Source organism: Cebidichthys violaceus, unplaced genomic scaffold (assembly GCF_023349555.1).
Source record: "Cebidichthys violaceus isolate CVI_PGR_0920_01 unplaced genomic scaffold, fCebVio1.0.p SCAF_21, whole genome shotgun sequence".
NCBI lineage: Eukaryota > Metazoa > Chordata > Actinopteri > Perciformes > Stichaeidae > Cebidichthys > Cebidichthys violaceus.
The window spans coordinates 4,889,293-4,917,085 of record NW_027176384.1 but is presented as its reverse complement, the minus strand read 5'-3'; the positions used below and the strand labels follow the sequence as shown (position 1 = coordinate 4,917,085).

The window sequence follows — 27,793 nt, the reverse complement described above, 5'->3', positions numbered from 1 at the left end:
CTGAAAGTTTTAGATTGGATGCCATGATGTTATTGGTAGAAATTGTTTGGTACCAGCTAACGTAGGCACACATCATATTTTGTAGTTTCCTCTGGGATGGGATCTCTACTTAAGACTAGGGGTGTTGTGGTTTTACTGTTAGCACCTTAAACCCTTAAACCACTTCAAAAAGTTAATTTTGGGAGACTTGATATATTGGTCACGTGATAGGTGCTAGATGAATACAAGAGCTTCGACTACTGTGGATTCTTCTGTGTACACCATTTAATGCTGGTGAGATGCAGCATACTGTAAATGCATAAAGACCAATTTCCACAGCAGCTGCCTGTAGACGCTACAGTGCGACATGTTGCAACATATCAAGCATCAGTATACATTAGCTATTTGAGTTTGAGTGGATTTGTGACTTTATGTGTGAGTCTGTGTGTCCAGTGCTAGAAGTAGCTGATTTGAGAGTGCTGATCGGGCTTTGAAGGGGCCATGTTAGACAGCCCCCCCCCACCCGACACGAAAGTCTGATGACATCTCATTACCTGCTGTCATCATGTTGGCCGGTAGTGGCTGAGCGCACGCTATTTTGGATCTCAAACCCACCAGTTTGTGTCTGCCCTCAGGGCTGCGGCTACAATCAAGCTGAAACTGATATCGCTCACATTAGGACAGCGAAGGCATCCAATATCGCTCGCAATTGTTCACCGCAGTGTCGTGGACTATTAAAAGGAGGCCCTGTTGATGTATGTAGTATTGGATCAAACGTGACAGACTGTAACCCCCCCTCTTCACCTCCACCCCATCCCCTTTCCTCAGTCCTAAATCCTGCCCCCTCATGTGCTCTGGTGTCTCTTTTTCCACATTGGAAAAATCTTAAATTCTGTGGGTTGGATGAGCTCTCCAGACTGGGGACTCTATACCATTGCCTTCATGTTTCACTGCATTTCATTAAGCTGGAGGTGAGGGGGGGGGGGGGGGGGGGGGTCAGGACAGGCCTTGTGGTGGAAAAATGACACAACACTGTCATATACAACTGTGGGCTGCCTCTACATGAGCTTCACTTACATTACCTTCTCTCAAACTTCTGCATCCTTTTTCGCCCTTAAAGATAACCATCGCTAACCCGTCTGAGTACAAACAAAAAAACAGAAAGAGAAGAAACCGAGAGAAAGCAAAAGCACAAAAGCTTTGCTTAGAGCGGAATGTGATGCACAAGTTTAAGCTCGATCCCTTTTTCCAACAAAACGCTGAAAAGGCGTTTTAGAGTGTGACAGGCTCCATTAATCTCTGTCTAAGCAGGTCCTGTCTGTGTGCTAAGTGCCATTTAAGGTATTTAATAGAGCACAAAACATACCACAGGGAGATGAAATGCGGTGGGGGGAGGGGCTTTGGAAAACGAAGAAGAACATATTTAGTCGACAGACACCATTAACCAACGTGTCATATATCACAGAGTTAATTAATGACATGCCGCGAAGGCGCTAGCCGTCATAATGGTAAACTAACCTGAACTTGTTTCCCCTCTGTTCTGCTGTCTGCTCCAGAGCTCGTTAGCATAACGCCGCGTCATGAAAACCCTGCAAGGTCAATTGGCAATGTACAGTGACTCGGCGCTTTATCGCGGGTGGTTTAAAAGCAAGGTGTAAATACAGAAGGACTGCGTGTGCAGAGGCAGACAAGAAATGGGAATGTGTGTCACAGAGAATAGGAACCCAGAGACACACTTTAAGAGAGTTAGACGGCTCGCTCTGTGACAGCTGATTTGATTTCACAGAATGATGAAAATGATATTGTCTGAAAATCACCTCAGCAAGGCCTGGAACTTCTGCACCAGTCCTTTTGTTGTACTTCTGCATGAGAGGAAGGAACTTTTGTGTATCATCAACAGATTTTTTATAAAAGTCATGGTCAGTATTTGTACTGAACCCAATGCCTTATGATACCAGTGTCTGATGGTATATCTGGGGCGTGCGATTCTTTTCATATATTCATTTATATTTTTTTGAATATCTTGTCCCTGTGATCATTTTTGTACTCAAAGCAATGTTATGAGTCACTTGTACTGTTGGTTCTCTGGTATTGGTTATTCACTTCGGGTCACAGTGCCAGCTTAAGTGCTAAAATGTAAAAGTCTGTTGGCATTTATTCATATTCAGTTTCATGCAAAGTTGAGAACTGCACGGCAAAAGCAGTCAGAGCAGAAAATAAGATGACTGCAGTGCATCACTCAGCCAACTCAGTATAGGTGGTTTATTGTCTCGGTCCACTTTCACTCACCAACGCCAAACCAGCGGCCCACAATCGCAAAACAGAGGACGAGTTGTTCCTCGTTGTCAGAGGAGACGGACGTCTAAACAAGCTGCTGGTGTTGGTTGCGTCCTCTGTCCTCCAGCTGAAGCATATAGCTCAACTGCTCCGGTCATTGTAGAGGACAGTTTTGAAGACAGTTTTACAGTTGATGAACTTCTGCGGCTTTGTAACTCCCTCCTCAAAAGAGAACTCAGGTTTCTGTCTCGGGTCAGCCTGTGGAAGGTATGGAAGTCTGGAATGCTCTAAACTGATTTGTTTGTAATACTTAACAGTCGAGAAGACATTGCTTGCAGTATTCAAAACTTCCCTTGAAGGGGGACCTTGTTGTGTGCTCGTTATTTGATGCTATATCATATTTGTTTCTTTACTTTAGAACTCATTTTATGTCGAGTTTTCTATGTACAATAGAATACTTTTGTAAACAAACTGAGTCGGTTAAGCTAATAATGTTAGAGCCCATTAGCTAAGCCTTCCTGCCACAACACTGCCTGCAACATAATATTTTGGTTACCCTGGTCTTTTTTTGTATATTTGATAGTGTTTATTTTCATAACTTCCTTGTAAAAAAAAAATGCAGTTTTCTTTGTCAAAAGAGACACATGTGTTTCAATGCTAACTGAGGTGCAGTTAGCCCAAATGTTTTTTAAGTTAAAATTATACTATTGCTTAGAGTGGGGGGTTCACTTGCTTGCTTTTTAATAAAGCCAGCCACAAACAATATGTTATTATATGAGTTATATAAGCTAGAAGAAAAAAGAAGATATGGGCTTTGAATAGAGGCTCTGTTCACTCAGTTTATGACAACAAGTGAGAACCTCTCACATGGTTTGTGAGTCACACTGTTCGCACAGGACGTTACACTCAGAACATTTACACACAGGAATAAACAGCAGCCCCGCCACCTGGCCTTCCACTTTACATTGTTTACAGGGTGTAGGCACGATAATTAAAGGCATGTCTTTGTTCATAAAGCACTCCACAAGTAGCTTAACTACTTCCTGTCAAACACAAATGGAGGGGCAGCCCGCCTTAATTCCCTATCTCCGTGAATGACTAACAGTGAGTGTTGGGTTATAAACCATGACTGGTACCGTGGGCATTTCCTTTCGCCTTTGCCTGGTGCGTAGTGAGTTTTGGGGTTTTTCTTCAAACGATGCCTCAGTGAAATTCTCAATTGTCAAAGTGTCTCGAGCTGTTTTGTGTCAGTGGCCCTATAAATGGCTGGAGAGATGTTGTTGGCTTACTCATACGCGCGTGGTAATAAACATATGTGAGCCATCATGCGCAAAAGAACTGAAATGTGCTCTGGCGTGCTACAGTACAGCATGCGGTATGCGCTTCTTCTTTTCTCCCCCCGGTTATCTCCTCTGCTTTTATCTGAACGACTCCTCTCACGCATATTATTACATTAAGGCATGGATTAAGAAAATTACAGCAAGACGCTGGACTCATTCCTCCTCTAACCCTGTTAACGGTTCCTCTGTCATCTGTTCTCTCTTCAGTCTCACAGCGCGATATGCAAGTCCTCCGGGCCACTGTGGAATAGGGTCCCCACAGAAGAAAAACACAAGGTAAATATGGCAGACACTTCATGTACCGCCTTTATTTTATGGATTCTTTGTTGTCTGTGTTTTTTAAGTGTTTTTGCATGACCTGCATGCCCTCACAGGTTTTTTACATTTTGCTTAATGCTTTTGTGATATTGGGTTACCACCTCAGGGAGGTCAAAGGTCAGGGTCAGCTACAGAGCAGCTGGTAGGGATTCAGTGTTTGGCTCAAGGATACTGCAGCAGGGCATAGACATGCTTCATGGCAGCTTGCAACGGTGCTTCACAGTAAAAAGACGTGCTACATGTTCATTATAACACTCTCTGTTACCTTTTCACAGGTGGTTTGGTATAATTAAACTCGCCAACTCGGCGAACGTGTAATTGTATTGGTGGTGTCTGAGTATTCCGCAAGCAACCAAATATTCAGTCAGTAAGAAGAATGAATGACAGTATCTCATTTGAAATGACTCACACTAAAACTAGGACCAACTTTACGAAAAAAAAACATTCACCTTCGGACATTACAGTCACACCCAAATGATTTGAATAGCCAGTGGCCGCTGAGGAGCTTAGTGGATGAACTCATCAGTGAGTCCTATGCACCAAAAAAAGGTCACTAGAATCACACAAAAACAAAGAAAATCAAGGATCCCTGCAAAGTTTACACTCAAGTAGTTGCCTTGCACTTAATCTCTGTCCTCAGTCCAGCGCTTTCACTACTTGAGAAGTCTTGTTCTGTGTAGTGTGTCCTTTGGGAATACCCCTTTTACACGTCTTGGCAGAAGAAGTTGCTGCTAAATAAGCCACCAGACATTATAATGACACTCTTTGTGTTGCCAGGCTCTAGGCTGCAGCCAGCAGTCAGGGAACCACAGGCTTCAGCTACTCTTTTCGGTGTCACGTGTGAGCTGGTAAACCTATCAAGCACACACAGGGCCACTGACCTTCCTCTCGTCTTGTAAACATAAGCATTGAGGCCCTCACGCATGTGGGACCCACACATACTGTACGTACACACCCCAGAGTCCAGTTGTCTGATGCTCGCAGCATTTGTTCCAGCTCGGGGGTAGTGGGAAACGGCGTGTTGGTAAATAATTCTTCTCCAGCCGCCACTGAGCAATGGCAAAAATGCTGTAGCCAGCAGCTCCGGCCCTATGGGTGGTAATCGGCCCGCTAACATCACTGACAACAAACCTCAATGCTGCTGCTTTGCAGAAATAGCTCTTTCGTTCCTGCACAAATATGAATGTGCACACACACACACACACACGCACGCAACACAATGATGATATTGTAACCATTGCCCCGTTGCCATCTGATCCTCATTCGTACAAGCGTGATTACCACTTTGAATTGCTTTCTTGCCATTTGAGAAGTCATTTTTAATCACAATGAACTGTCTCCTCTTCTATCCCTGAAGCAAGGAAGTTTTAGCGCTTCTACAATGGGACAGCAATTTAAGTCTCTCTCACATACTGTGCTGAATGCGGCTGAAAGAACGTTCCCCTCAAGGTGCTGGAGTTTTTATTATGCTCTTTTGGAGACATTGTACTTGTTAGCCAGAGCTAAAAGAACTACCCGTTTTACAACAGCAACAACTGTACTCTACTCGTATACAGTAAATTACTTCCATTGGCAGAAGAAGTCCACTGAATTTTTGTGTGTGGTCTGTTTTACGCTTGGCTTTCCAAGGATGAGTAACTGGTGATTATTGGGTGCCACTATCGAACTTCTCATGCATTTCTGCACTTCAGAATTGTGTTGCTTCTTCTTGTTGGAACTCACTGCCCGCTCTCTGGTCCTATTTTATGAGGACAGCTGTGTACTGTTGGGCAAATTTAATGCCTTTAAAGGACTATAGCTGTTTGCAAGCTTTAGCTCCTTAACTACAATTATCAGCTATAGATTTCCATTCATTTTTGTACAAACTCAATCAGAGCACTCTTTTACGCTTGTGTAATCCATCAGCGTAAAGTCTGCAGTCATTTTTGTCAATATTCAACAGTTTGCTCATTGATTTTCATTAAATACAGACTTTAGTACAACTCAATGGTGTCCTGGATTAGTAGAAAATATGGATTTAAACTAGAGACCATCTGGTGATGGGATCACACTGGCTGCAACACCAAATTGTGCCAGGGGCATAAAGTTTCTCACTTCCTACACCCCCCCCTCCACTTCCAGCGCCTCTTAATTGGATCGCACCTGTCTTCGAACTCTCCCTTCAATCTCAACTACATTCTGGTAATGTAGCATCTTGCACAGTTGTGATGCTATCTCGATGAAAAAATCTGTCCACTGACAAACACCAGGCAAAGCACATACCTATGGTTTGGCAAACAATGTAAAATATATGTTTTGTTTATTTTTCTACATAGGCTAAAATACTGATATGGTCCTCTACTATCTTTGCAGCAGGGGGTGATGTTGAACAGTGTGTTGGCCACCTGCTAGCTTGTGCTATTTTTCTATCATTTTAATGAGCCTGAGGTGGCTTTGGCCTAAAGGTAGTGTGAACTCCAGACAGGCTGGACCAGATAACCTGCACTCAGGCGAAGAATCACTGGCAAAACCCCTTGGCCGGAGAAACCGATAGTAAGCGCTTTCTCCTCTGCAAGAACTGCTGTGGACAGCCAGAGACTGACAGGCCGATTAATGCATTTGTCTGTTCTGTGTCCGATACAGTCCCAAGTCTGTCCCAAAACAGAATCATTGTCACATTTTTCATTCTCCAGCTCCAGTTTGCCGATGCATCATCAAACATATATTTTGGAAGATGAAAGAATCTTATGATAAAAGGGACTTCCTTCTAAATTTCCATCTGAATTGCTTCAATCTCACCCTCATTTTCCCACTGTTTATCTCTCATTTTCTCTTGCAGCTACACTATTGTTTTTTCTCTGATTCTCTCCCTATCTGCATCCATTTCCCTCTCACTCCCATTCTCTCAACTCTCTCCTTTGTTCTTTTTCATGTCGTCTTAGTTTTTTTTTCCATCTCTTAATTGTTTTGGTCTCTCACTCTCTTCTGTTCCTTCCCTTGTTGATTGTACCTGTGGGAGCTAAAAGCCCTATAGCTACTGTTATTCGTGCGTGTGTGTGTGTGTGTGTGTGTGTGTGTGTGTGTGTGTGTGTGTGTGTGTGTGTGTGTGTGTGTGTGTGTGTGTGTGTTTAGGGATCATGTAGGTGCTTTTAGTTCTGCTTTGTTGTGAGATATTTCTTTTGAACATCAAAATTCAAAGTCTCTTTTCCCACCCTGTCTTTTCTGCTCTCTGCTCTCTTTATTTTTGCACATTTGCCTGTATAAAATAACGTTTGCATTGTTCAGCACATGGACTGACTTATCAGGCAGTTTTGTTCCGACTACACGTCGTGCAGCTTGCAGCTGAGCCCCGGCCTTTTTTTTTTTTTTAAGTGAGACACCCAAAGTAAACTAGAATCTTTCCTTCATCTGTGTTTCCTCGTTGGATCAGAAAATGCAGGGGATGGTTAGCCTGATGAGCTCGTAAATAGCATCTGCATTGCCAGGGGATAAATGCTTTTTATCCAGGTGTGTGTAGTATGTGAAAACAGTGCTATCTCATGTATCAGATTTATAATAGTTAACAGCATTTTTTAAATACCGCATACTTAATATACTTAAGTTAGGAAGCAGGCAGCAGTGTGTGTTACAGACTGCCTCTCTTAGTTTTCGGACTGCCAGTTCTTGTCCTTTTATTTGGACTCGTTTCGGTATGAAATAGATTCTGGTCCAGTGATGTGCGCGAGGCCCAAAGACAGATCACCAGCTTTTTCAATTCTGCTGCGTTACTGACCCACATCTTAAAGTGTTGAAAGGAAAACGGAATATTAAGAGTTGCCCCACTATTGACTCGGCCACTCTGTGGCCTCTCAGCTGCAGGTTGTCCTGCTGCTGTCACAGTGTGATAAAACAGAGTTGACCCGACCAGCTCCAGTGGTATGTTTGATCGATAGTGTGGCAGAAAAAGCCGAACCCTCCAGATGAATTTCATCATAGCTCCATCTATTTGCCAAAGGAATAAAGCAGCCCCTCCGGCAGTGTTGGGAGACATTTCTCAATAGTCAGGTTTTGAATCAATGCTCCATGTCAATTTCTGTCTTGATTTAGTTTTATTATGTGAAGGCTTTAAAGGCAAAATGGAACATATGAAATATGTTGTTTTTTTCCCCCCCGTCGGGGAAAAAAAAACAACCACTTCAGGATTTCTCTATGGTCACTTCAGGACCACTTCAGGATTCCACCCTTTAAAAATAATTTCCCCTTCGACATCTCGGCTCCATCTGCGATACAGACGCGAGTGACATATTCGGCGTAGCAAATCGATTATCTTTGTTAAAGGACATCATGGCAGCTTTCATGCACGGAGGCAGACATACACCAAGTTGTTAGAATCTATTGAAGGTTTTTTTGTTGTTTCTTTAGAAAGACCAGGCCATGGAAACACCCACGCCCCTCTGATGCAAGCAAGGTCGTCTCTTAGTGCCTGTTTTTCTTCAGCATTACAATCCTTTACTCCCACCCTGTCAGCTGGGAGACTTTGTGACTGGGTCTCGTCTTTCTTTCTCTTGTCAGACGTATTTTGATTGGATTGACCTTGGCCCGCAGTCGAGTCACAAGGTGCAAACAAGCAAATCTAAAAAGATGAACATGAATATGAAATATATATGGTGCAGACCACTCAACTGTGGTAAAAAGCAGCCTTTGAAATCGGTTCATAAAAATCGCATCAAACCACGATGATAAAGATCAATGGTAGAAATATATCCAAGTTGCAGTAAATCTTGTTGCCATCCGTGTGCCAGATGCCAGATCTGTTTTTGGAATAACTTACTACCAAATGGCTGAAAGCATCTGGCATAAACCAATGCAATGTGAAGTTATTGTACAGCAGCAACAGGTTTCTGATGAGATAATTCTTTTAGCACCCTCGCGGGACCCGAGACAACCCTCCAGCTGCGGCGTGGCAAATCAACATTTGACACTGGCAAGCTTTGACTCTGTCGGGAGAGAAAGATTATGCCAAAGTGTGAGAGTGTGTGTGTGTGTGTGTGTGTGTGTGTGTGTGTGTGTGTGTGTGTGTGTGTGTGTGTGTGTGTGTGTGTGTGTGTGTGTGTGTGTGTGTGTGTGGGTGGGGTGCGCGTTTGTGTGTAAGAGGCTACAGAGACTGCCTGTACAGACCTCCTTGGTAGGTGTTAGTGTCCGCCTTGGTTTCAGTGTCATTAGAGGTACAGCGATGAATGGTGACGACACATGAAGGAGGAATAAAGGGCCATCATACGTCTCTCACTGTCTTTCTGTACAAGTTCACGCCTCCTTCTTTCTCAACCCACGAGGGAGCGCACAATGTCTTACAGCACTCACTTGATCTCTCTTCATCTCACACACTGACGCACGCTGAGCCCAGGGCCAGTAATCATGACATGGCGGGAGAACTTTTTTTTTCAAACTCGTATTGAGTCGAAAACTTTCCTCGCCTCACTTGATGAGGTGATGTGTAGAGTCTGTGCAACACAGCTCAAAGCCTCACTCGGGGTCTCTTGTCTGTCTCTTTGAGTTCTGGGTGAGACTTGTTTTCTGTTCCCAGCAGCGTCTCTCACCATCCAGCGTTCAAATTTTTTTTTCAGGTTTTGAACACAAAAGTGCCTTCTCTCTAGGCATAAGTCAAGTCCTGTGAATTTTTTATGTTTCTGCTTGATTATTATTGTCATGCAGAGCTCTGCTTCAAACTCCCAGTATGTCATCTAAACATCCGAACCCCTCTCTTGCAGGTTGCCAGGCCCCTCCAGAGTACCTGCTGCAGGCAGCGGGGCCTCCAGGAGCCCGGGCTCATCCAACCTCAACCGCCGAAGCCAGAGCTTCAACAGCATCGACAAGAGCAAGCCCCTCCAGTATGCCAGTGGCAACGACAGAGGTGAGGGCGGCGTGTTGCGGATCGTGTTAGAAAGCTGCAGCTCGGTAGGAGCAGATGGTAGGACGGAGCGCCCATTTTCACATTCCCCATCCCGGCCACTTGGTGGCACCACTGGCTCAGGCAGGCGAGGCCGCAAAGAGGCCCTCATTCTACCAGTCCTCACCAGTCTGCTGAATCATCTCCAGTTCTTCATTCCAAGGGAGTTATAATGGACGCCGCTAAGTAGAGGCGGCGGCACATTTTCCTAGCATGGAAAGAGCCATTTGAGGGACGACCGAAAGGGGCAAATTCAGACAGCTGCTCTTTTGAGCGCGACGAAGCTAATCAGAGTGATTATGTTTTCGAGAGAAGGGTCTCACAGTGGAGCTAGAATGTGCGGTAGCTTATTTAACACCAAACTGGTTATTCACAAATAAATAGTTGCCTTTACAGTCTGTTCAAAAGTAAATAAGCTGCTCGTAAGGCTTTAATTACATTGAGATTGTCTCACTAACTGTACTTATAATAGCTTCAAGATTTCATTTTGGCTCATTCAGAAAATGTATCATGACTCACTGGCTCATAAAGTTATGATGAATAAAATCGATCCCACTGCTCACAGTCATCTTAATAATTAAAACCAGTCCCGGTGGGTTTATGACATTATAATAACAAACATTTTGCTTTGGCTCGAAATGTATGTAATCATGATGAGATCACTGCAGGATTCAATCTGTAGAGTCGAGAGAGGATCAGCAGGAGAAGGCGATGGAGGTGGAGAAGGAGAGATGCATCGACAAAAAAAACGACTCTTCTCTTTTTGATTCCGTCTTTCTCACCTGCCGTCAAATCATAAAAAGTCCATGCAGGAGGTGCACTCACCCTCATGATTTCTGTCTGAAACTTCAAACTCGTCAATGGGAGCAAGAGGGAGGGCATGGTGAGAGGTGATGAAGGTCACAGGGTGCACAGGGAGCGTGTGCAAAAAGTGTTTGGAGCTGAAAAGAGAGCAAAGGGGAAGCAGAAATGATAAATGAACTAATCGAAGTAGACTTATGCTTTCATTTAAAATCAATTATTTGTTTGGGTTTCTCCTTCAGCAAACAGAATTACGAAGGATTCAGTCGATTGGTTTTGTTTTACTTTTTTTAATAGGTGGATGCGTCCCATTCACACAGTGCAGTTGGAGTCCTGCCAGAAGACAAAATTAAGCCAGGCGTTTGAGCTTCACTGCAGGGGAGATGAAACAGTGATTTTTTGTTTTGTTTTGTTTTAAAGGGAAGAAAAGTAAAAGGGAAAAAAGAAAAATCAATTGTGGGGAAACATCAGCGATGCCGACAGAACCTTCTGGAGAAGCAGGTAGCAGAGACAGCAGAAGACAGAAACAGATACAGGAAGGGTCTTCTTGAGTTTATTTTTTTCTCTTACTTGCATTTGCCGCTTTCACATTCTCTTTAGTTTTACATCCTTTGATTTTGTTTTCTTTCACTTTTTTAATATACAAATACATTATTCAGATATGATCAGATAAAGGTTCTGAGACACAAGCAGCATATGAATTTTTGCAGACATGGTGATCTCAGATCAGTGCATCATAATCTGATAGTGAAGCCTGGCTAAAGTTAGGCATCATCTCAAAAGTGCATACAAAAGAGCTTCGAGAGCTTTTCCAATTTTTGTCAAAAGCCTTTTCAAGTTTTTTTCAAATACGCTTCGTACCACCTTTATGTTCATCTGGGCCACATCGTCATTACATACCGGGCCTCCTGCTTTAGAATGAAAATAATATGCAGTTGGTCCAAATGCAATTATAAATATATATTTTCTTAGGGCTTCCTGTCTAATTTCTACTGGTCCTATTCATGTCCACATGGATGTTATGCTCATCTTATCAGCTGTTATTTTGATTCAGTTGAGACTTTTTTATTTTTTTCTGGTAGTGTTCTAAAATTATAATCATATGTTTTATTAGTCAATTCGCAATACACCGATTTTTACAGATGAGGGTAGTAGCTTTGTGTTACAACCCTAACAGTGGCTGATGGGCCAGGAAAAGGGGCTACATGGGTGAAAGTCATGTTTTTGTTTACTTGTTTCTATAACTTTTTTTATGTAAGGCATGTATGGCCTCATGGGGGATGAAGTGATGTGTTTCTCTGCATACACAGCATTGCTCTGACCAAACAGGACAACAGCTCAAAGGGCGCGAGGAGCGCTGCGTCACCCTTGCTGCCGTGCAACTATTTAATTAGCTTCAGCCGACTAAATCAAAGCTTCGAAAGGGCATGCCTGTGATATCAGACCAAATGAAGTTGGTGATTGGTCTGCTCGTTGTTCGGAATCAGGATGAGGAGGCCATTTTGAAACTCGGCGAAGGTGGAGAAGCTAATGACGTGTTATCTGTCTGACAGTGATGTTATAGGGGGAGCAGCTGGAGTTGAGAAGCGTTCAACTCAGAGAGTGATAAAAAGAAGCAGAGGATTGGAAGAGTACACACGTCACTGCTGCATCACGTGCTGCAGGTTTTAACCGATGTCCATGCATCTGTGTGCACGTATGTGTGTGAGTTAATGTGTCATTCCAAACGGGTGGTATCCAGGCGTTCAATTTCGTGGGCAGACCAGGAGTAATGACATTTCATTTCTCGGCCTCTGAGGCAAAAAAAAAAAAAAAAAAACAAGAAAAGAGGAGTCTGTTGCCATGGCAACGACAAGTCACTGCACGGTGAAAAGTGTGGCGCTGCAAAACCGCCTCCGGAGTGGTGATGGGGGGGGGGGATCTCTAAAGACGGGGTTAATTGACTGGACACGATAACAGAGACACACACACACACAGAGTCACGCAAATGTTTGTAACCCCCTGCCGTTCACATTTAACAGCTGCCTTGAGGGCCGCTGCACGATCTCTAAAGATGAAGGGTAACAGAGAGGACACAGACAAACACAGAAACACAAGCATGGATGCTGTCTCATCCATGTATACCAGCTGTCTGTCTAGACACAAACACACACACACACACACACACACACACACACACACACAGAAAGACATGCACAATAAGGGTGTCTTATCTTTATGCCAGCTGATTTTCCATCACATTAGCACATTTGGTCAGGATTCCTTGGCTTCAGGTGTAGGTTTAGGTTAAGAAAACTACTTGGTGAGGTTCAGGAAAAAATCACAGTTTGGGTTAAAATAAGCATTTTTTTTTATGTAACTTAAGTTACATACATAAATGAAGTACATTACTTTACAGAGATGTAACTTAAGTATGTTACGTAAGTTAACTTGTGTGTGTGACTTATGTACGCGACTTACGTAAGCCAGCGTAGAGTTTTGGTTTCACAAGGGACACAGAGAGCGGTCTGCTGGGTGAAAGTCCAGTGTTTGACCCGTCTTCCTTCTTACACCGACGATCGGAGCAGTTGCTCTGAGCATCCTATATTGATGCGGATGGGTTTACATTGGAGTAAGATGCAAGAATAAGCCTTGTGTGTCGGTATGAAGAGGGCATGACCAAGCGCGAGTATTTTAGACTGGGCTGTGAGGTTCTGATGGTTAAAATCTAATCCAATTCCAAAATCTAATCCAAGTCTGAGATCAGAACCTTCTGTATTCTGACTCAACCCATCTTTCTAACCTGCAAGCTCATTACTGGAAAGCAGGAGAGTGTCTGCCAGAACATTGCCCAGTGAGATCTGCAGAAACAATGTTCTCTACAGGCAAGAGGAGGTTCTGCTATTGTACTAATACACTTTCCCACAACTCAACAACATTTTCAGACAAGCCACATGCACTCTTTTGTGCATGCTCGAATATTAAAAGTGTGCATGCTTAAATGTAAACACACACATTCACATGTCCCCCCCCCCCCCCCCCCCCCACACACACACACACACACACACACACACACACACACACACACACACAAATATGTCACAAACACCTACAAAGTAGAATCAATATTCAGAATTATAGGAGGATGATAAGTAGTATTGGCCGCACTTGTGTTTTTGAGATAAGTTCTGTAGTAAGACCCCTTGCTGTTCTACAGCTCAAATTTAAATAAAGATCCGGTTTTAAAAGTGTCCAGATAACTAACAGTAGCTGAGGTAGGGCTGTACCGGATTGTTTTTAATTGGAAGCTTCTATTGAGGTTTTCCAGTGAAGGTTTGAATGTCTGATGTGTTATTTTATCACGACATCCCCCCCAAAAAAGGAAAGGAAAATAGATTTGGTTGTTGTTGTGGTAGATAGGATTTGTACAGGTGTGTGCCTCTTTTTGTGTGCGGCAAGCTGAGGAGCAAACATTAGTACAGTACTAATAATAACAGTGTAGTCCAATCTTTATCTGCAACTGTGCAAAAATATTGGGTTTGAACAGAATGAGTAGACATGCAAAATATAAATAAATATAGTATAGTATCAATGCTTCAACCATGTAGATACTATAGTGTGTATACGCGCAGCGTGTTTCAGTCAGTTGGTGTATTGGTGCTTTTCTTGCATAACTGATGACCAGTCATTTTTAGTACCCGGCTGCTCTCGCTGGCTTGTTTCCTGAAATGATGTCAGCAAGATATTCATGACCTCAGCATTAGCAGCAGTAGTTTTACGCCTGTTGATCGACCGCAGACCTTAAAAAGGCAGCATAAAAATCATAATGCATTCATAAAAAATACTAGAACCAGAACCAGTGTTTCACAGATATTGCCATGCATTATTTCTCTTGGACTCCTAATGAGTGTATATTGTGAAAGAATAAACAGAAATAATTGGTTGTTTTGAATAAAGACATATGGAGGTAAATTAAAAGGTATTTTAGTGACGGCACGCAACACATTTCCAATTTAAAGAAGAGTCTCTGGCAAAGCCTGACACACTCCGGATCTGACACAGTGTTTTCAGGCATGTTTAAGGTTTTATAGAATGTCGTCAGACGTGTAAGCCGGTTAAAGTCTCTCAGCCACAGCTGAAACTGAACCCCTTCCCCTCTGCCTTCCTGAAGGGGCTTTAAACTGCAGACTGGAGGTGACTCACAGCCAGCTGAACCCCGCTCACTGGGCTGACTGACAGCCAGACAGACACTCACTCTGTCTAATGGTGCATAACTTCATGCTGTCACTCCGTCGCCTTCCTGTCTTCATTCCCGCCACATCCCTGATTTTGCCTTTTCCTCGTTTTTTTTCTTTCGTCTCTTTCCCTCTGAAGTGGCCTCAAACTCTGATGCATTTCTGTCTGTGCCTGCCCGTCTTCTTTCGTGTCCATCTCTCTCAAATACTATACTTATCTGTCTGGTGCTGCTGGATTCTCTATGTGTGTAAGAGAGGGGAAGAGTGCTGATGGTCAGGGTGTCAACCAGCCAGGAAAAGTGGTGTGTGTGTGTGTGTGTGTGTGTGCGTGTGTAAAGGCCAATGCTCAGCGCGGGACCCTTTAAACCGTTTATTTTACATGCATCACGGATGTTTATGTGCTCTGTGCGGACCTGTAATGGTAAAAAATGCGGTAAGTGGTCAAAAATTAAAGAATATCTCTGGATATTATTTGGACATGATTAATTGATTGACTTTTGGCATCAATTACATGATTATTTGTGACTTTGATGTAATTGTCATAAATCGCTACATGTAATTCATTCATATCACATTATCTTAATATTGTTTGTCAGTGAACGTTGCTGCCACTAATTCATTTATTTGCAATAGAGGTGAATGTAGACAACCAGGAAACTTGTGCTCTGTTTGAATTCAGCGTTTCTCATTAAAACACTGCTCCATATCGCTACTCCAGGTAAAAAAATAAATCCCCAGGGTGCCTTTAAATGACAAATCTAAGCTGAAATCTATCCACTGTGATGTACCTCACGAATGCTCTTATATGTGTAGATAAATGGGTAAACGTGGATGACACAATGACCCGGTATTTCCAGCAGCTTTTCATGGATTTTGGTTTTGAAGTCTAACAAGGAGCGAGGGCTTCCTTCCAGAGCTGCCATTTTCTACCAGCAACGAACAATCATACAGGGAGAAATCCTTGGATCAGAGGCAGGCATCAGTTTTTCTACACCCACTGCATCCTCTATATGTATGTAGACATTTTTTAGTTGAGATAGATGTGCCCACTTTTTACTTCCATCTACATACTTTCTAAACCCATAATTCTAGGAAAGGCAGAAAATCTCCGACATAAAAAGTAGTTCGATTCAAAACACTAAATTCAAAAGTCGCTCCTCAAACTCTTAGAGTACTATCATCGAAGGATGATGATGTTGAATGGTAAATCTGGGTGAATGGTGTCCTCTCGGAAGGAAATTCTCCATCCATTGTTACGTAGCTGCTGTGATCTCTTTTGTTGTCACGGTTACAACATCCCTGCAGTCATCCACAGTCATCCACCTTCAAACATGCTGTGACAAGCCTCTATACAAGTGTAAATCAGGAGACTGGAAGTCTGAACACGAAGCTACAGCACACTTGAGTGCAAGCTCCTTGGAGACTCCAGTGTAACACTAACAGAGAAATCTTTTTTCTTCTTCTTTTTTTAACCCAACATCCCGTAGATATTCTGCCAATTGAGACTGAACACTGAAATCCTCTGAAAGTTTCCAATTCTTGCTTGACTTTTGAGATAAATGTGTGCAAAACCATAGAGGAACAACAGCAGAGTATTCAGCTGTGACTTTGGAAAAGGTTGTTTCTCATGTCAGATAAATCCAGGAAGACTGTGAAAGTTTGCCACAATCAGAACTTGAGTGTTTGCTCCAAGAAATATTGGTTTACTTTTAAAGTCCTTACCATTGTCAGTCACTCCAATGGATACTACAACTATGTCACATTTTCCTCAAAGTAGATATCAGTGACTATTAATGTAGAACAGAATTAAAACAGCTATAATGCAATTGAATTTGTAACACTGAAAGGTTTAATCAAATCCGTCAGTGGCTCAGTTATTTTAATTGGAAATATGACATACTGTATGTACTAAATAACCCTGCTTTTAATAATAAAAAATCATTCCTGTTTGTCTCTTCTTCCCTGGTTCAGAAGCGGTGAGGGGTATCCCAGTACCTGGCGGAATGAATGGGAGCGGTATTGGTGGGACGGTCCCCACCAGCCTCAGCGGGCAGCAGCTGGCCTCTGCCATCCCCTCACCCACCACCGGCAAGTCGTGGCGCAGCAAGTCCATGAACCTCAAGCACAGCGCCACTTCGTCCATGCTGGCCAGCCCCACGCACTCGCCCCCCCCAGCCCTTTCACCCCAGGGCTCTGAAGGCCTTCAGCCGCACGGAGGCGATGGGTCAAAATTAGGGTCGGCCGGCGGTGGCGGACCCCAGAGGTCCATGCTGGAGAAGTTTCGCCTGATCAACCCTAGATCGGCTTCACGAGCGTCTCCGTCCGTGGCGGAGATGGCTCTGCAGGAGGAAGACGACATGTCGGAGTACGGTGAGGAGGGATTGACACCCACGGGGTCGGTGTGCAGCAGCGGCAGTAGCAGCGCTACGGCCAAACAGATGTCTACCAAGACCACCCCACCATCCCTTGCTACACCAAGCAAGACCTCCTCTTCTTCCAACCCTTCCTCTTCAAAAGCGTCTGCCAACGGCAGCAGGTCCATGGCCTCGTCCAAAGACAAGGAGGATAAAAGCAGATCTGGGAAATCCTCTAAGGACAGCTCTCCACCCAAAGAGGAACGCGAGTCATTTGCGGACCCCACTAAGAAGTCCTCCAAAATTGCCAGCCTCATTCCCAAGGGAGGGAAGCCGTCATCTGGGAAGAAAGACGGCGGCGCCTCCTCGGCTTCCAGCGGCATTCCCAAGCCGGGACTTAAAGCTCCCTCCACCACGACATCCAAGCCACAGAGCCAAGCCGCTTTGAACAGCAGCGGCAACATGCGCGGTGGAGAGGGGGACCGAGCCAAGCTGACGAAAGGAGGGCAGGGTGGGAGTTTCTACATACAGCGCCCCAGTGGGGGCCCAGAGGGCAAAAGGACCAGCATGACCTCCTCCACCAGCACCTCAGCCCTGTCTGGGTCCAGTGGGATAATGGGAGGGGGTTGTGGAGGAGGAGCTCTTGGAGGGAACGGAGTAGTTCAGCTTCCCCAGCAGCAGCAGCACAACCACCCCAATACTGCCACTGTGGCCCCCTTCATGTACAGGTGAGACGTGTGTGTATTGCATCCATATACAAGCAAAGTTGTCTATTTCCAACTCCGCCACACTTTTTTACCCCAGAGAGGTCAATATATTGACCATTTTTCTTAAAATCCTCAGTCACACACCCAGAATATTCCTGGAGCACTGGCGCTCCCCCACTTTGCATCTTGCTCTCGCCTCCACATCTCTTCACAGTCATTACAGAACAAATTAACATCCTCTGCCTGATGCTTGCCAAAGCCTATTATTTCACTGTCTGGGATTCATCTTCGATACGAGGATCCTAGACATCGGCAGCGTCTCTCTGCATTCAACCGGTGTTGTTTTGATGCATGCAGCTGGCGCATGGTTCCCATCAGAGGTGCAGGAAGTGGGTAAATCTGCCCAGCAGGGCCGATTTTCTCTTACAACGGCAGAGGTAATCCAGCGGGAGAGAAAATGGTGGAGCCGCCAAAGTCTCTGAGATGCCTTTGTGCTCAGAGAGAAAAAGAGTTAGGAATCCCATTAAACAAGGCTTAATTCCTCACCCCTTCTCTCCCTCTCTCATCTTCCTACTCCGTTGTGCACAGTCAGCATTGCCACGTTGAGCTGTGTCTCTTTTGAGCATTAGCATTACTTTAATCCCACACGTTTAGCAAGTTTAAACTTCTGCGACCAGCAGTCCTGGGCCGATAGCGGGTGATAGTCAGTTATGAAAGAAGGGAACCAAAACTGAAAGTGTAAAAGCACGTACCATCTGTGATGTCAGCCACAGGTTTCTGAAGGAACATTTTGAGGCCTGCACTTGAGTTTACCACTTTCTGACATTTTTACTAATTGGGCAGAAGAAGTTCCAAATTGCGACATAGCGAGTCGATTTGATATGGAACAACCAGCTTTACCGTTCACTAAGCTTTTAGGAATCAACACCAAAAAACACATTGGCTATTAAGAGACTTGGGGAACCAATTCACAATTTACATTTGGGGAGAGAAGCTGGAGGTTTCCTCAATCATATCAGTACAGCTTGAGTTTCTAGTGGCCATTAGAAACCACACATTTGCAATAATCTCTGATTATTGATATTTAAAACTGAAACCTAGCTGGCTTACTAACAGCCACTTGCATGTTCGTTGTAGTTCATCAAAGTTGTGCCAGCAAAACAAATAGCACAGATCTAGTTCAGCCCCACAAGGGACTCCACAGATTGTTAGAATTGCTCTAAAAATGAACCCCCTGGTTGTGTTTGCACTTTGCTCTTGCCTTTGAGTTACAGTGCAGATTCATTGCCCCCCCCCCCCTTTACCTTTGTCTTTTGTGCCTAGATATTTCCTTGCGAGCATATTTCTGTAGCCTCCTCATCTTTGTCCTCCTCTTCTCTGGCTATAAATATTCTTTCTCCGCCCAGCGTGCAGACAGTAAGCGTAAAGGCCTCCCGCTGTGCTGCAATTTACCATCATTTTCAGCCCAATTAGGCTTCTTTGTCTTGTTCACTTTCTCTTCTATGCCCACTTCAAGGTGCCAAGTTTAACAGACCTGAGTGGTTGCAGGACTTTGCCGCAGTTAGTGTGCAGGATTGATTTGGGTTCACCCCCTCAGTGTCTTCCTCTGCTCAGAAACAGTATCAGGAAAGATAAAAACACCTCAATTCTGCAATCAGGAGTAAATATTATTAGGGAAGTTACCCATTTTTTAGTAAAAACAGAAATTGTTACCTTTTCTCCATATACTACATATCTGCTTTCTTATTTTGGGCCCTGATTGTTGTGTGCAGCAGTAGTAGAGAATAACTCTGTTATTTGTGAATCCACTGAGGTGAGGGAAGCTTGCAGGAAGAGAAAAAAAAGGGAAAAAAAGCTTTTTTTTCACATGAGCTGAAGTCACAAGCTGATGCTGCTGTTGCAATTGGAAGCCAATTTTTATCTGCAGCTCTGCAGGTGGTGGTGGTCCCCGGAGTGTGTGTGTGTGTGTGTGTGTGTGTGTATGTGTGTGTGTGTATGGGAGGGAATGAATACTATGCAGTAGCTTGTGCTAAGACCTGTCTGTGTGTTTTTGTATGCAAGCTTTACTGTGTGTATTCCAGGGTTTACATGTGCATGTGGTTGTGTCTGTTTCTGTGTGTGTGTGTGTGTGTGTGTGTGTGTGTGTGTGTGTTCATTTGATTGTGTTAGCACGTGTATCAACTGTCACTGGGTTTATTTTTCACGGTGGTTTGTTTTTGACTGTTTACACATACGTGGTTTTCCTTTCGTTCACTGCGTAGGACTGTTATCTCATGAAGGGTGTTTGGACTCGCTGCTCGTTTCTTCAGATCGGCAAACAAACGGCGGAGCGCGATGCAGCTCCGGGTTGAGGAGGAGAGGCAGTTGCACACAAACACGCATTCCACGTGCACGCACACTCTGAAGCCTTCACAGAAAGCATCCCCTCCTCCCTTTAGAGGCGTCCATCTGTTGCACATGTGACTGAGACTAAAAACTGACTCAGAAATTCAGACTCTTTTTCTTGTTTAACACGACAGAAACACAGACTGGAGGCAAGGAAGGACAATTCTGGCGGTTGCTCTTAACACTAAAATCTCTCAGTAACTGGTCTTTCTTGTACAATTATATATTTATGTGATGCTACATTTTTAATGTGACAATAGTTTTTATTCCATAATAAATAAATAAATACCAAATGGTGCTAATGGGACAAAAGGAATTATGTCAATCTGACGATCTCAAACCATCTCCTCTTGAGATAGTCATGATAAGATTTTGTCTTTGCAAAGTTGAAGCACATATACACAGATATCGTCTTATATTTTGGAAATCGTAATAGTGTTGCCTTTTCCTGGTTTTGTTTTCCTGCAGTAAAATAATGTAATTTCCTGAGCTCACCAGATTGTTCTAGCTGTTCTGTTATTTGCCTTTACCCACTAAGTCCTTATACCCACATCACTGACGATTATTTATCCAAAATCTCACTGTGTAAATATTTTTGGAAAGCACCAATCGTCAACCGTACAATATCAGCGGAATATTGATATCGTGGTATTTGATTTTCTCCATATCACCCAGCCCTAAACTTAGCCACAAATTCCACCTGTCTCCGTCCAAAGCAGTGCTCGAACATCATGCTAAACTAAGCTTGAAGAGTGACTGAATAAATAAAAGGAAGTAACCACCGTAACATCTTCACTGGCCTCCATGCTGCTTACCGCTGTTTACTCACACTGTTTTCCATCGCGTTTGTGAAATCGAGCGTGACACACTAGAAAAAAAACAGAAAGGCTTATTCATCTACTGGGAATGGGAAAGGATCGGCTAGTTTTTGCGGGTTTTCTTGCGTTTAATAAAACCTGCATACACGCGCTAATTTTGGTGGAAAAAGTGTAAAGCACTCACCTCCCAACGCTCTCTATGATCCCAGCAAATTTTTCTATGGAATCGCATTAAAGGAGAGCAGATTCCCCAAAAAATTAAAGCATGTCAGTGCAAAAAGACTTGAGGACAAACAAAAGACAGCTAAAGTAATTTAACAACTATTTCCACTGGACTATTGCTAAACAAAGCAGTTCCAGTGAAGATGCACAATACATTCCTTCATGGGAGGATAATCTGAAAATGCTTTGTTTGGCAATAGTGTAGCGAAACACGTTTTTTGGATTTCCACGAGCCCAAAAAACAGGACACTGGTGATGCTGCACAGGAATCTTCTGAAAGTTTTTCAGCCGTTTTATAACCTTTGCTGTCTTTCGTTCCTCTCCTGACAAAGTTTGTTTGCACCGGGCACTACGCTCTCCTTAACGCCATTTCTTTAGGGAGGTGAGTACTATATACAATTCACATTGTTTTGGGGTGAACTCCTTTAGATATTCTGAAAGAGTTTTGACATGATTCCATTGTTCGACAGTGACTGAATGAACCAGACACCGCAGCAGCTCTCGCCTCTTTCAGCCTTTTGAAGTGGCTGCGGTGGAGCTCTTCAGATATCTCAGCCCACCTTTGTAACTGCTGCATGTTGTTATTTTCCTCTCTCCTGTGCCTCCAGGACATTCTCAGAAAACGACTGCACCATGGTGGCCCCATCTGACCCCTGCCTCAGCCCCACCAAGGGAGAGCTGGTCTACAGCAAGACAGCCAAACAGTGCCTGGAGGAGATATCAGGTACAGTGGGTCGACACACATGCCGTGGGCTCTGCATTCATGATATTTGTCTGTGTGGGTGTGTGAGTGTGTAATGCCATGTGCTTTACACATTTGTCTCCTATAATACTGGTTATACACTGTTGGGATTTAACCATCATCTGCTGTTCAGCGTCCATATTTAACTAATGTTGACCTGCTGCAATGCTCCTCTGTGTGTTTAGAGGATGCATTTACTCTCTTTAGGAAATAGAACAATTGGTTTTGCATACTTTAATGCTGTTGTATTACATTATGGATTAGCTGCCCTACATAACATTTAAGTGAGAGCAGGCTGCAGGGGTTTTAATGCAGAATAGCTAAAGAGTCGCTGCAGGATGGGAGACTTTTTGAAGGCTACTGCTGTGTATAGCACAATGTACTGGTCTCGTGCAGCTGGTGTGTAAGTGTGTTTTCGGTGTGTGTGTGTGTGTGTGTGTGTGTGTGTGTGTGTTAGTCGTGTTTACTGTTCCGCGCCAGTTCCATGCGGTGAAGGGAAAAGGTCAGCGCTGACAGACGGACACAGGGAGCATCTGCAGCTCTTTGTTGTTTCTGTTTACGTTCTTGCATGCCATCGTCGTGTTCTTAAAATCCCAGCTTTGCATCATCATCGATACGAACACATCATTTATTGTTTTCAGCCCAACAGAGGGATGGCTTTTGCAAAGAGTTGCTTGACATTTGATGTTTTTTCGTCCAAAGCTCCTAACGTGTCGTTAGTTCAGTTGTTTGAGGGATGTTCATACGGAGGAATGGATGCACGTTGCACATACACTACAACGGAGCATGAAAACTGGTTTATGGGAAGAGTTTTAAGCCTTAAAGCAAGATATAGAATTTTTTTTAAGAAGAGTGTAGTGATAAGAGGCTGTAATCACTCAGAAACAGGACATTTTCTCCAATATTTTGTACATTATTTATATTTGAGTTCATGATCCTTTTTAACGACACCAGAAAGCTGCTGGCTGAACTGAAATCCTACCGTTTGTTTGCAAAGACTGCAAACGTCTTTTCTCGTCCTTTAATTACAGTCAGTGGACATCTGAGCAATTGAGCTTCTGCAGCTGAGAGGTCAGTGCCGAAGGACATTTGACCAGCTTCTAACCACAAACTCCAAATTCTGACAAAGGAGCAGGATGAGAGCTCAAAGCAGGCGACACACAACACAAACCACTGGCACAGACACATTTAATTGTTTCAAATGCATCTTGCCATTTGAAAAAAGAAGACTTCAGTGTCACAACTGCATCCCATTTCCCATTAAAGAGGTTTGCGTTGCCGCACATTCCCCATTATCCACCGTATTGTCTGTTTTAAGCATTTTGTCACTGATTTAAGTCACTGACAATCGTTCCAAAAATTCTAAAATGATTTGGATTTTACAAGTTTGGTAGAAAAATGCCATTTGGAATGAAGCTCCATCCTTATAATAACAGAAAAAGCAGAGGACGACATGGACGATGAATCAAAACAAGCCATAAACTCAACGGGAAAAAAATAAGACGTCAAGTTCAAAGAGACTCTGAGCGTCTACAAAGTGCAGCGTGCACAAACAACAGCACGTGATTACAGGTTTCGGGGATGTCAGGTTCGGCTGCGACATTCCAGACATTTCCCTCCGGCCGCGGCTTTTCCGCAGCCCGTCATTTGAAGGATAGAATTAGACCGTTCCCTTTGTTTTGAGGTCCATTTCAAACGCTACACTCTGTGCTGTCGCGCGTTTCATGGCCATTTCACATCCTCCGCTTACTGCCCGACTCTTGAGGGGCGGAAATGAGACCCTGGGAAAGAAATTCAAGTGTATGCAAACACCACAAACGACCACATGACAGGCCTGCTCAGTTTTCATGCACAAGCTCATGATCCACATGTTGATTTAAGGTTTTTGTGAAATTATTGGGAGATGAGGAAAGTAAAAACAGCTGAGCGGAAGCTCTGGAGTAATTTATTGATTTTTAAGTGTGTTTTGATTAGGAATAGCGCAAAAAGAAAAATCGTGCTGATCAATATGCACATGCGATTAGGAAAACCTTGATTAGGGTTTCTGAGGCAACCTGCTTTCACTCCCTACTAGCTATTGGTAACCACGATTAAACAATGTGTGGAAGACAGCTGTGAGTAGTAGCGACAGGGCTAATAAAGTTTGCACTGATTGATGGGGGTACGTGGATTCTGTGGTCTCATTGTTGATCCGCGATAAGCCGCCGGCACGCCGCTTTTGCTCCTCAAGATAGCATTTAATTAAGTTGGTCAGCCAGCGTGGCTGCGAGCTCACAGGTGCTGCTGTCCAAACAACTCACTGTCACACCGCGAGGGAGAGATGGAGAGAATGAGAGAAGAGAGAGGGTGGAGGATAGTGTGAGGGAGAACAAGACATGGGCTGGGAAGAGGAAGGGAGCGAGCAGAAAAGCGAGAGAACGAGAGGGATTAGGAGGAAGAGAGGGTGATAAGCAGTGAGAAGGAGAGTTGAGAGAGAGAGAGAGAGTACTGCAGGCTGCACGCAGGAACGAACAAGCAGACCGAGAGCTATGTGAGTCCGTTCTTTGGCTTCACCACCCGTTCGTTCTCTGCTGTGAGGAGAGGGACTGTCAGAGAGTCAGAGGGACGGGGGCGCAGCAGAAGTGTAGCGGTGAGGTGGTAATTAAAGGAGAGACAGAAGGCGCAGGGAGGGAGATAAGAGTGAGCGAAAAGAGGCTGTCGTTTAATAGGGGGAAAAGATAAAGAGAGCACGGGAGGGGAGAGAGGACGCGTTGGTGAGGGAAGAGAGATGTAGCGACTCCACGCCCCTGACTGTGGTGGAGGAAGAAGACATGAGGACAGGAGACGGAGTGGAAGGAACAAGTGTTTGCGTCCGGCTTGACATCTTGCCGTGAGCATGGAGCGACTCAAGGATGGATCTGGATTCTACCTGCATGCCTGAGAGGGAGCTTTCCTCTCCGATCTTCACCCCCCACTGCGCTCGCCTTTGCTCCAGCCCACCGAAGCTTGGAACTCAGTCGGGAGGCGTGGGACACGGGGACGCGTCTCTCTGCCTCCTCCGTCCCCCCCTGGTTCCTCCTTCCCTCCACTCGCTCTGCCAGTGACAGTGCGGCCACGATGTGAAGCGGACTGCTGCGCACAGGTGGATCCACTCGCACGCACAGTTTCTCCCACGGAGGCGGAAAGGTAAGCCGGACAAAGGGAGGGGAGCGGTGAGCCGGAGATGAAGAGAGGAGCGGAGTTCTCGGTGTATCAGGGAGGCAGCCCGGCTCGACGGCCTCCCCAGCCTCTCCCCGACAACCTCAACCTGCGGATCAAGCAGCGCTCGCTCACAAACCTGACCCTGCTCAGCGACGGCGAGCAGCGGGTTTACTCCTTCGAGCTGGACGAGCCACCGCCTCTCCTTTCCCGACCCCGGAGCTCGCCGCTGCACTCGTCCTGCACACAGCGGGCAGGAGGCAGCCTGCAGGGAAGCCCCAGGAAGGAGGTGGTCACAAGGGGCGGCGGCGCACAGGGCACCAGGGCTCGATCCCTGTCGCTCTCCCTCACCAAGGTGCTCTCTCAGTCGGAGCACTCCCTCATCCCGGTCCCATGGCGGTGCACGGGCACGGGCGGGCGACCGCAGCGGGCGTCGTACAGCGGCCACCCACGGACAGAGCCGGCACGGACGTCCAGGGGGGAGGGGGAAACAGGCGAAGAGGGCAGCAGCGGGCGCTCAGACGAGGAGCCGGCGGCAGGCAGGGCTGGCGGGAGGCGGATAGGCAGGGAGAAGGATGGCGGGTACTGGGCAGAAGAGGAGGTCTCAGGGGGAGGTCCTCGCGAGGGAACGGCTCAGCTGGATAAAGAGTTGATCCTCACCATGCTGGGTGACCTGGAGCAGGTGCTGCACACACAGCCCCACCCACGTAAGTCAACACAGTCAGGAAATGAGCATGAATGTGGAAATTCACAGGCACAATAAAAAGAGTACTGTGACAAGACCGGAAATTGGAAACTTTGTACATGAAGTAAAAGAACTCCCGTTAATGTTTTGGTTAAGTTTAAAAATGCAAACTTGGACAGAATATTATGTCAAAGCAGAAAAATCCTTCAGTAAGCCGGTTATTTTCTTAATCCTCTTGGCGATTTCTCAGGGCACAATATTAGAATTTTAAGACATTATTCAAAAGAAATTCGTAAGACGGGGACACACACCCTCCCTCGTGCATTTCACACGTACACACTCACCCAGTGCATCCACAGGGTTTACACAAGCAGCAAGTAGTTTGATGTCATGGACACAGGCGGATTTACACACATCCTTTTTTATCACTTGCATCTGCACACTGTCACACTTTGGAAATGCAGCTCTCTGCCGTGTGTGTGTGTGTGTGTGTGTGTGTGTGTGTGTGTGTGTGTGTGTGTGCTGCATTGTTAAGTGTCATGCTGTGAATTAACGTCAAGCTTGCCACAGTGTGATTCTGGAAAGAGCACCCATGTAACAAACCTGGCTTTGATGCTTGAGGTAAGGGGACGTGGGAGGGGGGATGTTCAGCTCATAAGATGGACCGTATATTCCAACAGATTGTATTGTCACTCTACAGACAAAGCAAAAGTATAACGCACAGCAGGGAGAGCTTTGGCGGTGGGCAGATTGCTGATTTCCTGTAAGCGGGATCAGGGCATGATGTAGCAGGAAGAAGAAATACCTTGAGATGTAGATGAAGGAAAAATCTACACCGACACCCACTGAAAAAGCACAGCTCCCCTCCCAGCTCCCTCCCTCGCCGCCTGTGACTCACGCAGCCAACATAATCAATAGCTCATTATTACACCTGCGTGTGTGTTTATCCGCACTCTGTTCATGCATACAGGTGCATGCCTGTGTACGCGCGTTGCTACAATTGTTTCAAGGATATCCTGTCCGGATATCTGAGAAGCTGTTTCGATCCTTAAAGAACTCGTCCACCACGTCAAAGTTGTCTTTCAAAGTATCCAGCTGCTGATGTGGCAGTCTGAGCTTTCAGGCCTCCGGGAGCGTTGTCGTTGATACGCATTAACGACGCGACGCCTGTTAGGACATACACACACATTCAGCAACAGGGCAATAAACAAACAAAATAAATAGCATGTGGATACATCGATGTGTGTGTGTGTGTGTGTGTGTGTGTGTGTGTGTGTGTGTGTGTGTGTGTGTGTGTGTGTGTTGCCATGGCGACACGCCAGTGACTGACAGCCAAAGCTTCATTAAGGCTTGTGACAAGGATTTGTGACAAACCGCTATGACAACGGTAGAGCTGTCTAGTTGTGCATTTGTCTGTGTGCGTGTTGGCTTGCACTTGTATAATTAGACGACTGGGATGGTTCCCCAATAGTATTCAGGTAGAGCAAGGGGCATCGGCACCAGATCCCATGCATTATTGAAAGAGAGGGGGGGAGAGAGAGAGAACTGGCACTACAGCACCCGCTGCTTCAGTGCGTGTGTGCCAGTCCCAAATTGCAGTCGTTTGCATTACAACGCGTCATGTTAATCTCAAGCAGCGTTCGTTCTGCACCCCATATACGTGTATTCCTAGGCGCGCGTGTACGTGCGTCTTCCCTCTCCTTCCTTGCCATTTTCGATCCTCCCCACGGACCCGGTCTCAGTTTGGCTGCTTCTCAGCCTCACTGGGGCCGAGAACTGGTCGCGCAGCTTGAATCCAAATGAATGCCTCATGGCTTCTCGCCTCTCTGCGGCGCCGCAAAGTGGAAACACTGGCTATACGCGTGTATA

The 27,793-nt window shown here is 45.1% G+C and overlaps 1 protein-coding gene across 1 annotated transcript in view; it reads left to right on the top strand.

Annotated features, from left to right (window-relative positions):
• nav3 (neuron navigator 3) overlaps positions 1-27,793 on the top strand; it is a 235,654-nt gene that overhangs the window by 125,917 nt on the left and 81,944 nt on the right. The window contains exons 6-9 of the mRNA XM_068717037.1: positions 3,804-3,872; positions 9,641-9,783; positions 16,806-17,916; positions 21,929-22,044. Coding sequence (XP_068573138.1) covers positions 3,804-3,872; positions 9,641-9,783; positions 16,806-17,916; positions 21,929-22,044 — 1,439 coding nt within the window. The remainder of the gene's footprint in view (positions 1-3,803; positions 3,873-9,640; positions 9,784-16,805; positions 17,917-21,928; positions 22,045-27,793) is intronic.